The following is a 12,744-nucleotide window of genomic DNA, read 5'->3' on the forward strand; positions in this document are numbered from 1 at the left end:
GATAAAGAAGATGCAGACTGGATTAGCAGGCTTACTTATACCAGGGCCACCTGCAGCATTCCCAACTAATGTCTAAGTACAGTAATGGCCACTTTTGGCATATTTTGAATAATATGCTACAAGTGCAACCAAAGGCAATTTTATCCTGAGCATGATCATGCAAGATAGGATCTCTGATCCAGAGATTACCATGTAGCTAATATACTGCTGCTCATAGCCTACCAAATAGGAGGTATATGCTGCGTACTAAAGCACTCAGGATATTTTTGATTTACTATCTGTGGTTCACTTACAACAGATTAAATAGCTCATACCACAGTATCTGTTAAAGAATATACTCTAGGGAGCAAATTTAGAGTGAAATTCTATCCATGTTTACTCAGTGTGATGGTTGAGCATTAGAAATGTCAATCAAAGCAAGGTAACATAGGGTACTTCCAGTTTATATTCTGGAGGGAGGGGGAACTGAGGAGAAAGAGATTTGGGAGGTGTGGTGGGGAAGGATGGATATGAGGGAACTCTGGAATCCTTGCCCTTGGAAAACATCTATCTGTCATAGTGATGTGTTCATGAGTATAACTTTAGGGTCAGGAAAAGCAAGGATTTACAGTCTATAGATATGTTATAAAATAGTAAGGAAACCTATTTACAACTCATTTTACCTTAAGTAATAAAAGTTAATTTGATTCCTTGTCAACAGCATGACTATACTGTTCTATACCTTCCCCATGTTCTACCCAGTCATATTATTTGGTGTATGTGTATATATATGTATATATGTATACATGTAAGTTTGTGTGTGTATGCGCACATACATGTTTATGGAAATAGAGAAGAAAAATGATGGTGGCAGAAACAAAAACAGATCCTTTAGAAATATCCCTGGATTCACTGAATTGCACTTGAATGTTGAAGAAAAAAGAAGAAAAGGATTCCCTTCTTCTAGGCAACACTCACTGAACATCTAAAGGAAACATGAATAGGATTTGAAATTCAAGTTGCAACTCTTATTTCTCTGCCTTGAATAACTGAAATCATACAGCAAGGTGGGGGAGAGCAACCTTATCAGTAAAAGGCCCACCCCTTGTCTTACTGATGAGCAAGGTGTCCAAGATTTTGCTTCAGAGTTAAGACAAAACTGTCTTAACCACACTGAGATCATGCAAACAAAGGTGACAGAAGAACACCGGGAACAGTGTCACTTCTCATCTTATGGCTGTCAAGTGTGAGAATAAGAAAGATAGTTATCTCAGGAATCTTGGGGGGAAATAACCAATTGAATGTTGTTTAAAATTTGTTACAACAATAACCGGCCATATACAAATGAAATCTTTCTTTTATTCCAAAACTTTCATGGATTAGGTAGTTATAATTATTAGCAGTTACTCTCTCTCAGCCCAACATATCTTGCAGGGCTACTGTTAAGGGGAATAAGAGCACTATGTAGATGTGCCTTGAACTCCTGAACAAAAGGAAGGATATAAGTCTAACAAATGAACCAACCAAAAAATAAGATACATCTCAACAGAAATGTTGACTGAAAAAGAGTTCAAACTTACATGGGTATTTGCACTTCTATCTGCTCCAGCTTCCAGCAAGAGTTTGACACATTCAATATTTCCATTTCCACAGGCCAAATGTAAAGGAGTCTCTCCTCTTTCAGCAGCATGATTAACGTTGGCATGATACATGATTAATAATTCTGCAGATCTAAGGATGGAAAAATTGGCAAAAGCAGGTTAGGAAAAAGAAAAGATCTGGAAAATACCTGACCTTTATAATGTCATTCAGCTACAATCCCTTTTAAGCATTCACACATTTAATCTGGGTCAATTAGTTTATATAAACTGGCTATATAAATTCAATAAATAAATAAATCATGGCATGGAACAATTCAGTCTCAAAAAAACCAGTGCATCCAGAAGATATAAAAAGCAAGCATAAATAAAGAACTCAAAACAAAACAAAACAAAAACCTACATGAGAGCAAATATTTAAAAAAGCATTGTTTGCAAGAATATATAAGGACATTTGTAATCTTAAAAGCAGATACGGAGTTTTAAACATCCATATTCAATATTTCTGTCTACAAAAACATTTGTATAGACAGAAGTAACTTAATATAAGTGGAGTATTTTTTTTAATCTGTTCAACCGTGTCCAATTCTCAGAGACTGCCTGGACAAGTCCCTGCAGTTTTCTTGGCAAGGTTTTTCAGAAGTGGTTTGCCATTGCCTCCTTCCTAGGGCTGAGAGGGAGTGACTGGCCCAAGGTCTCCTGGTTTCTGGCCAGGAGTAGATGAGAGTAAAACAGTCCTTAATTCAAGACTCTTTGCTGTTTCATTGCTGTTCCACCTCTGTAAGCAAAGATTACAATTAAATTAATGTACTAGGTTGCACTATTTTATAAGTTTGGAGAAGAATAGAAAGTAAGCCACACTATAATTAATTACCACTCATTCATTGTGTGCTTTTTCTAATTTCCTTAAAAACTTTCAACCACACTGGTTCAAGAGAAATAGCAGACTTTGAGAAAATGCAGTTTCAAGGAAGTAGTTCCACCTATGAATTATTTTTCTGCAGAATCCTAGATGACAGGCCAAAATAGATTTGAAGGAAATATTATGCCATAAATAGTTCCAAGCTTACTCACTGTGTTTAAATCACAGGTTCTCCTCCCATATTTTTTAAACTTTTGAGACACCCTGTTATACTGAATATGAGTTTTGCAAAATATTGAGGAGATTCCTTTGATTTTAAATCTATTTATAGTTCAGAGTTAGTCATCGCCAATCTCACTCACTAAATGATAGTGATGTTATTTATTTGCTTGTTTGTTTGTTTGTTTGTTTTCTATCCCACTTTTATTATTTTTATAAATAACTCAAGGTGGTGAGCATACCTAATATTCCTTCCTCCTCCTATTTTACCCACAACAACCACCCTGTGAGGTGAGTTGGGCTGAGAGAGAGCGACCGGCCCAAGGTCACCCAGTCTGCTTCCGTGCCTAAGGCAAGACTAGAACTCACAGTCTCCTGGTTTCTAGCCTGTTGCCTTGACCACTAGACCAAACTGTGCTTTACATATTGGGAATATTCTTGGCTGGTTAAGATCTCATAAGCTTAAGAAGACTGAGGAGACCTCATAAGCTAAGAAGGAAGGAATTTTTGACCAATTCCTCTACAAAATATAATCAGCAAAAATAGGTTTCCTTTCAATAAGTTATTTATTTATTGAATTTATTTACTGAATTTATCCACCACCCAATCTCATTCAGTAACGACTCTGGGCGGCTGTAATGTAAGAATATTGGAAATAGCCTGGCTCCCTCAACCAGACTTAGGAAGTCTTAGGGATAGTTCACACAGCCAGCTTGTTCCTCTGCAAGAATGGGCCACTGTGCAGGTTTGCACAGCATCATCCTTGGTTTGTACCCAGCCCACCAGGAAAGCAATCTCTTTCTGCTATGGATCAAAAATAATATTTTTTTACTTGAGCTGGCTCAAGCAGTGCTGTCTGGTTCATCTCTTGAATTACATTTCATTGTAGGCAAGCCTCTCCATTCCAACTGGTTACTATGCCCTATGGCAGGAAGCAGGGCTGCATTAAGGCCGAATAAGGCCCTAAGCACAGCCTAACAATGGTGCCCCTTGGCCCTTCCATTGCTTAACTGACAAGACATTATGACTCATTAAGTGCTGAAGGTGAAATAAGAGTTAAAAATTCAGTTTTCTTCCAGGCCGTCTCTCACACTGGACCCTACAACCATATTAAATATAAACTTTTTTAAAAAAATATTTAACACTAAACAGCAGTAAGCAATATTAGCAAATTATTTACTTATAACTAGGACAATAGAAAAAAATGCAAATTTTCAACATTTCTAATGCATTTTTAAAAGACAAAAATAGTTTTAAGGGAAAAATGCAAATACCAAAATGTATTGGAAACTGAAGTTGAGTGTGACAGTGAAAGAGTTAAGAGCATGATAGTTAGGGGGGAAAACTCTGTGGGGCCTCCCTTCCCTTGGTACTCTAAGCACATGCTTATTTTACTTAATAGTTAATCAGAGCTGGAAGGAAGGCCCCCTTCCCTCCAGTTGCCGGTTGCTGTCCTCAATGGCTATTTTATTTTACAAGTCCACTAGTGGAACAGTGGAAACCTAGGTTGAAGTGGTGCCTACTTATTTATTTTTCTTTCAAGTTTGCTGGGGGAAGAAGGAAATGATGGATCCCTCTTTTTAAAAAAATAAATTTATTTATGGAACAGTGGAAGAAAAGTATGGACCTTTTTTTAAAAAAATAAATAAATACCCAAACAGTGAAATTGACAAGAGCTCTGCCACTTTTCCCTTCAAGCCCAAACCACAGGGAAAATGGTAAAACTGTTCCTTCCTTTCCTCCCTCCCTTCTGCGGTAAACAAGCAGGGGAAGCCACCAATAAGGTCTGCAGTCCAGGCAGAACATCACACCATCTCTGTAGCCCAGAGCACAGAAAGGAGTTGACATCTTTCTTAAGTTGGCTTCACTTCTAGCAGGAAAGCCCAGCAGCTTAAAACTGCAGTGCCTCCCAAAAAACAAACAAACAAACAAAAGTCTTAGCTATAGATGCACGACCAAAAGGCAGAGACAAAGAGAAATGTAACCCAGTTAACGTTCAACTGTCTCTTGCTTCATTATGACCACCATAATGGTAAGGATAGGAACACTACGCCAACTTCACAATTACTGATCTTGGTCTTGAAAAGCAAGAAACATTGAAAACAAAAATATCTAACAGCAAATTAAGGACTGAATTTCAAAAATAAATTAAGCCGGATTAAAGAGAGTTTTCTGAGAGATAGTGGTTCTGCTGTTTGCATGTCTTTCTCAGACAATGCTCAGTATGAGAGTATCAAATATGAAAGTGCAGAATGGAAAAGTTGTGCCTATAAGCAACTGTTAGTTAAAGTAGGCATGATAAAGCACAAGTTAGAGACACAAAAACAAATCCCTCTGGCACAGAGGAAAATCTCACTCTGGCTCCAAATATGGCAATCCTAGTTAGCTCTGAAGCCTAAGCAAAACCCTCTCCAGAACCTTCTCAGTACAAGCTCTAACACTTCAGCTTTATTACCTGGTCTCTCAGCCTGAACTGACTACAACTGAGACACTGGGTAAGAATCCACAAAGACTAGTTAAATAAATGCACCGTTTTCAGATTATGCTCCATAAGAACTATTGTTAAATAAATTTCAAATGGCTGGAATCCATTTCAGCTCTGTATTTGTAATTTTTGTCCTCCTCAAAGACTCCTTTTAGTTACATGGATCCACTGGGGCAGGGTTCTTAACCTTTTTCTGCCATGGACCCCTTTGAAAATCTGGTAATTTCCAGACCCCTTTTCCAGACCCCTTTTCAGAAAAATGTATTTAAATACATAAAGTAAAATAATGAAAATTATGTTGTAATTTTTTCCCATCCTAGTTCATGGATCCCCTGAAATCTATCCATGGACTCCCAGGGGTCCATGGACCCCTGGTTACTGGTGATACGTACGCGTGTGCACACACACACACACACACACACACTGCAGCTCCCTTCTTTGATTCAGTCATAAAGAACTGAATACCATGAACTAAAGAGTAACTTAAGTGTGAGTCTGCAGAATAGGATTGGGCAGAGAGAGAACAAGCAGAACCAATCTGAATTAAGAAGTTTAAGATGAGATAATAATCATGTATGAAGCAGAGAAAGGGATATCTATTACAGCAAGACAATTTCCAATATCCTAAAGAAGTACAAGAATTTTTTCAGAATGGGGGAGGAGCTTTCGAATTATCAGAGAATGGAGATAAGAGGAAAAGCAATGAAAGTAATAAAAATGAACATATGGGGAGTTTTGGGAAGCAGCTGAAAAGGAGATTACATCTAAACTGATGGGAGGCAGAAATTAATTCAAAATCTTTTTATAATTTTGTGCTGAACTCTAATAGAAGTGACAATCTCTGCTAACAGGCCATCATCCATAACTGGAATATAAACAGGGTTGTCACAGGTCAGGAATCAGGCTGGTAAAACAGCTCCACAGAAAAACCTGCACCACACCTCTCTGAACTATGCACAATTGCAGCCAATATTTACCGCCTCTCAATGATTTGTGATTACAAACCTTTATTATGGCCAGAAGGATAGAAAAGGCTACACAGAACACATACATCTTACAAGATAGATGTAAGTAAAATGTAGGCATAAAAGACAGCAACATTCCATAATAATATTAACGTAATACAAATGATAGTGGCGATCACCAAGGTTAGCACTAATCTTCAGTCGTAGGTGGGATGAATAGAACAAATACAGGTGCAGAATTGGACAACCCAGGATCTGTGGTTTGAATAAAGCAGCAAGGCCAACTATTGTGGAGAGATGTTGAGGAAAATGGGCATCAGTCTGAATTTATGCATGATGTGATTGAATTATCAATAAAAAGCAGATCTTTGCAAAACTGTAAGGTTTATTAAAATCTTGGTCAATGGATATCGGAGTACTGAAAACGAGCAGATACCAGTTCTATTTTTCTATAATCCGTTATTTAAAAAGTGATTGAGAAATCCATTGAGCAAGAAGGCTAACACTTTCTGATGAGAAAAGCAAGTCTAATGTCACTTGTTGCCACTGACAGTAGCAGCCATATACACTGCTCTGCAGTGCTACACACCCCCGCCTTTTTTTTTTTTAAAGCTTAGAGTAGTTCACATGGAATGGGAGCAAGTAAGCATTTCTATTGCTACAATAAGTGTTCTGAAAGCAAATAAAAATGGGTTGCAATTTGACTACAGAAGCAGTTGACAAAACATACAGCAACTACCTTTGAGTGTTATAATTTTAGTTTAGGAAGAGAGACTTCTAAAATACCTACTACAATAATTGTAATGTGATGTGAGAAGGATTTCTCCTATTTATGTCAAAGCTAGAGACTGCCTGAACGATGTGTAAATGGTCTTTCATTTTGTTGCTAGAAGTGATCCTTCTAATACACGCACACACACACAAATTCTGTGCTCCTAGATATTTTAGTCTACAATTCCAATAATCCTTGACCTTTAGTCATGCTGGCTGGGGCTTATGGGTATTCTAGTTTAAACATTTGTAAGGCATCAGCCTTAAGAGAGGTAACAGGACGTTTTTAATGTTAATTGCAGTGTTTTTGAAGTTTAATCAAAATTAAAGAGAAAAACAAACAAGCACAACTCCACTCAACCCCCAGCTCTCATTATTTGTTTTTTAGGAGCAGGAGCGAAGATGCCATCTGACAGGAAGCTATAATGGGTGACAGACGGTGCCTGCTTTGGCAAATGTGGTATCATGAGGTTTCCATTCTGTTTCACTGTAAACAGGAACACTTCCCTTAACTGATGCCCTTCATGGGGGGAAATTCTGGGAATTATAGTTCAAAACATCTGGAAAAATCTGATACAGAGGAAATCAAGGAAAATGGTCAATGAGGCTAGATCGTGACTTCCTTTTCTTTTCTTACTGCCCTCTAGAAACCTAAACATCCAGCTACAGTTACCCATGCCTTAATTACATGCTCCCTTGACTGCTATGCTGCACTCTGCCTAGAGGCTGTCCTTGAGACATGTTCAGAACCTTAATTGGTGCACAGGCTGCTAACTGCTATACAGCATGGGAATGTGTGACACCTGTTTGTCAATCAGGCAGAGTTCAAGGCGTCAGTTTGACTTTCAGGCTGCATATTGCTTGTGGCCTAGGTAACCTATCTCATCTATCTCAAAATAAATTTATCTGGACATTGATGAAGCAGAAAAGGAAGCATTTTAAAGATGCCCTCGCCTTTCAATGTTTCTCTCCAGTGCTCACAGGAGAACTCTACTCCTCTTTTACTTTCAATTTATGCCAGATTCTTTCTCAAGAGCTGTGCTCAGCCCTTGCTCTTTTAGAAAGGGAGTGAAGATTTTTCTCTTACGATTGGCTTTCGGTAAACAGAGCATTTTAGATGTTATTAGATTGTAACTGTTTATGGATGATGATGATGACGACGGATAGCAACACTGAGTGCTCTCTGGGCAAGGTGGCAGGATGCAAATTGAATAAACAACTCTTATTTATTTAACTTGTCCAGAATAATGTTTGATTTTAATGAATAGGTTCCATTCACCTAGGCAACAACCTTTTGTGTGTTTTAGAAGTAAAACCAATACAGGCAGGGAAGCTTCACTGAGTTTAATGGAGTTGATGACTAAATAAATATGCACAGGATGGTTATCATGTCTCATAAACTTAATAGTGACCTTTATGGGAAGTTGCCTGTGTGTTTTAGAAATCAGTAGTTTATAATGGATAATTAGGGCATAAGCTGTTTTAAATATAACACATGTACACATGCAAGCAGACCAATAACAACTTGAGCATGGTGATATCAAATATTCATCTTCATGAATTTCTTTAAAAGGTTAAATATTTCTTCATTCGGTCACTCTTGCAAGCAGCTTATACCTTTATGCAATTTCTCGCAGGTGTTGTGAAAAATGAAATATCCCACTCTGTTCTATTCTAACTCTCCACAGTTAAGTGGAGTTGATGGCAGATTCTGTCTTCTAAGCATATCAGTTTTGAAGGTTCAAAGGGAAAATCTCTATGCATGTGATTTCTTTGCTGGCTGCCAGTAACCACCAATGCTTTCCATTTAATCTTAATTTGTACCTGCAAAGAAATGTCTGATAAAGCTCTCAAGAAAAATTGAACCATAAATCAGTTCAAAGCCCCATTTAAGAGACATACTTGAAGAAAACGAGGCACAGAACCCCAATTTTCTCTCTTCTACATAAATATGAAAGCAAGAATATGAAATATGTGACTGGGGGAGGGGACTACAACCTCAAATGTACCTCTGCACTTATACATGAAAACTAATGGTGTGCAGTATCTAGATCCAGCATGGGCCCCTAGTTTCTATTTTCGGCTGCTCCTTAAAGAAGCCATGACTTGTCCTTGGCTTACAGGGTACCCATGTGGGGATAGAGATGCTCAGGAAAATACATATTTGAGTTAATGAGGGACTAAGAGAAGAGTGATATGGTTGCACCCTGTTACCATCTGCTTAACTCAAATGCAATTTCTCTGATTCCATGAGGTCATGGCATAAGCCCAGGAAAAGGTACAACTTCTTTAAGGAGAAGCTGACAGATAGAAAGAGGTATCCAAAGCCCCTTTGCCCAAATGTTATACACTTCTAATGAAAACAATTGTAAGCATGCATTCCCCGGAACATAATCATAAAAAGAAAAATCCTAAATCATCACAATAATGTATACTGCAAGAAAGAATTATAGGCAGGGCCAAGCCTTTCACTGCATTAATCACCTCTCGTAATTTATACATTCCAAAGCTGAAACTTAAAGAATATATGCCATTTTGCTTGGCAGGAAAGCAACACATAATTGGCAAATTACTTACTTGCAATGTCCCTGAGCGACTGCTGAACACAAGGGAGTAAAGCCGTTTTTATCAATAAGGTCAACTTGTGCTTCTGAAGTCAGCAGCAATCTCACGCAATCTATGAATCGAAATGTACAGAGCAGGAAAAATGGGAAAGGGGGAAAAGATTACAATTAAGTTTAATACAAATTCCAAAAGTCTTTCCATATGAAAGCAATTTTTAAAATCTCCTGCAGTGTAATTCTACAAATGTTTTTGAGAAATAAGTTTAACAGGCTTACTCCTAGGTAAATTGGAGCTGTCCCACCCAGAGTTCCATTTGGTAGATGGGCAGCCATATAAATTCATGAAATAAGTAAATATATACATTGCTTTGTAGCAGCCTCAATGAAGTAGGGGCAGGGGCACTGCCACAAGAATTTATGCATCAGCAACATGAATTGGAGATTTCCTGACAATTAAATTTTCTGCCACAAGATGTAATAGTGACCTTTAGCTTTAGACATTAGACAAATGCATAAAGAAAAAGTATAACAGACGATTACTAGTTATAATGGCTGAATAGAGCTCCCAACATTCAGAGTTCTTGCTGATTACTGTGTTTTGGTTTTGCTTAAACCAAAATTCTGATGTCTGGGAGAGACATCAGAACCGGCCTTTATGGGAAACAGGATACTGGATTAGATGGATTGTTGATCTGGCCCAACAAATCTCCATTTTGGTTGTCATGGCAGTTACTCTCTTAGCCCCTGCGTTCTTATTGAACCACTAAATTACTTTCTAAGCCTTCTTTATTCAGTGCTGATGAAGAGTTCACAGCAGTCGGAATTAGAGGCTACAACGTTTTGAAACAAATCTCTGTGTGACGTGTCCTATGCCAAGCGCAAAAGCTTTTAGCGTTAAGAGTTCTCACGTCTTGTTCCTGTACAAAATTTGTGTTGCTAAATAGCAGGAGCTGTTCTTGGTACTAGAAGTGGAAGCTACACAACCTCTACATCAGTGTCTCTCAATCTTGGTAACTTTTAAGGTGTGTGGACTTCAACTCCCAGAATTCCCCAGCCAGTGCTGGCTGGGGAATTCTAGGAGTTGAAGTCCACACATCTTAAAGTTGCCAAGGTTGAGAGACACTGCTCTACATGGTCATATAAGATTTTATCATGCCTTTTTTTAGCAGGATCACAGAATAATGCTTATGCTGGAAGCTTAATGCACCTGGTTGGGTTTTTTTTTTTACAAATACACAGTAAAAAATCACACTGTTCATAATCAGTCACCGATCTCAGCAATGTAATGTTGGTGGTTTTGAGGGCTGCAAAAACCAGTCTGTGTGCATATGTTGCCTACGGGTTATAGGTTACCTACTCCTAATATTTAGAACTGCAATATTAATTACATCAATTTGAAAATAGTATATAGAAATGGGCAATAAAATAAAATATCTGAGAAATTCTATACCTGTATGTCCATTCCTAGCAGCAGAATACAAGGCAGAACAGCCATCTTCACAGGAATCATTAATGTTCAGACCTTCTTCATTAAGCAGCATTGACAATAAAGTGACATTTCCCTGGGCAGCAGCTTGGTGAAGAAGGGTGGGCCTGCCACCCAGGGGAACAGGACCACCACTCATTAATAAAGGGGTTAGGGAGGAAGACCAGCCTGTGAGTTAAAAGCAACATCAATTAGAGAGAACACACAAGAAGGCGTTAAAGCTGCACACTTTGCAAGTTATTAAACTTATTAAGCTCAACAAAATGAAAACTCTGCCATTTTTGCACTGTAAAAACTGAGCACAGCTCTGTGTTATTTGAAATCCTGCATCTCAAGAGAATTAAAGTCACACTCAGCTATGAAAAGTTATATTCACTGTTTATTAAAACTGAAAAGATACTTATCCTCTGTGAGCACAAGGAAACAATCAAGCCAATTCCTACATTTTTTTTTCATTGAATAGCCAATTCAAAGTTTCTCTGGCTTTAAAGTTAGCCAAATTTAGCAGGAGGACTTTGATATGTTTCATACAGGATTATGCCCCTCCTTAAAAACTCTGAAATGTCATGTCTTATCAACAACATTTAAAGAAATTCCACTTTAGATCCATACCAATGTAAAGGACATTTTAACTGAAAGTGCATTTTAAAAGAAATGGCTGAAAGCCCTGCAGTTGATGCGTACTTGTTTTTCCACTGGTCTAATCACTTTACAGTGTCATTTTTAATGGCACTGATGCATTTTCTGCCAGTGTTTTTAAATAGAAGGCTACAGAGCAGCAATTAGTAAATGTCATAAAACATTACTGGGCAAAGCGCCACATCATCCTTTAAGAAAGGCAACTGACAGAGCAGAACTTTAGAAAATCATAAAGGTTATCTTGGTTAGACATTCCAGGTATCAGATGTTAGCAGCTTTAGAGGACAGCTTATTAAGGACATGAAGTTTGCTGTATATGGTGCGGAAAACTTTGTGAACTCTTCCTTGATCAAAAGGCTGCAAAAGGAAATAGAGAAGAGGGTTGAAGATAAAGAAGTTTGGAACTGTGAATGGCTGACTAAAAAATGAGTAAGCACAAAGGAATGTTTGCCCCTTATTGAAGAATATTCATTACATATTAACTGTTCCTATTCTATACCAAAGAGGTCATGAATTCTTTGAGTAAAGCATCATGTACGGCAGCCTTCCACAACTGGATGCCTTCCATACACATTGAACTTGAATTACCATAATTCCTAGCAAACATCTGGAGAGTACCAGGATGGGAAAGGAGGGTTTACAGTAACGTTGCCCTGCAAATTGGCATTTATACTATTAACTTTCAGTGTAGAAAATAAAGTACAACTTTATCCATATTCATTATTAATCAATTTCCAGGTAAAGCTTTTTCAATGTATTTATACTTAGGCTGCCATTCCATTACAAAAGATTAGTAAATTTCATTAAAGGTGGCATGTTTACAGTGGCTACAACAGAGAAAAAAGATATTGGGCTTGGAAAAATAATGTGAAATATATACATCCAAAATGCATATAAAAAAGTAGTTATAGCAGCATCACAGCCTGATCAGCCTCTAGATAGTGGAGTTATAGTAGGCCCCCTTGGCCTTGGATAATATTTAGTGGGCCAAAAGGGAGGCACTGAAAGCTTAAACAGACAACAAGGCTCATTAAAGGATGAAAAAGAAGATACAACAAATACAACAAAGGAGAAAGTGATAAAGGAGGGGTAGGAAATGAGAAAGAAGGCCATCAGCCCCCTGATCTTTACCTTGGGATCAATGTTTTGACACATTGACAGCATTAGTTTCTTACT

General features: G+C 37.9%; 1 protein-coding gene across 4 annotated transcripts in view; it reads right to left on the minus strand.

Moving 5' to 3' along the window:
• Positions 1 to 12,744, minus strand: part of CTTNBP2 (cortactin binding protein 2) — a 96,703-nt gene that overhangs the window by 37,775 nt on the left and 46,184 nt on the right. For all 4 annotated transcript variants that reach the window (XM_063309510.1, XM_063309509.1, XM_063309513.1 and 1 more), the window contains 3 exons: positions 10,894 to 11,097; positions 9,457 to 9,556; positions 1,560 to 1,710 (listed from right to left, as the gene is read on the minus strand). In XM_063309510.1, coding sequence (XP_063165580.1) covers positions 1,560 to 1,710; positions 9,457 to 9,556; positions 10,894 to 11,097 — 455 coding nt within the window. The remainder of the gene's footprint in view (positions 1 to 1,559; positions 1,711 to 9,456; positions 9,557 to 10,893; positions 11,098 to 12,744) is intronic.

The sequence above is a fragment of the Candoia aspera genome, chromosome 7 (genome assembly GCF_035149785.1).
Source record: "Candoia aspera isolate rCanAsp1 chromosome 7, rCanAsp1.hap2, whole genome shotgun sequence".
Classification (NCBI taxonomy): Eukaryota; Metazoa; Chordata; class Lepidosauria; order Squamata; family Boidae; genus Candoia; species Candoia aspera.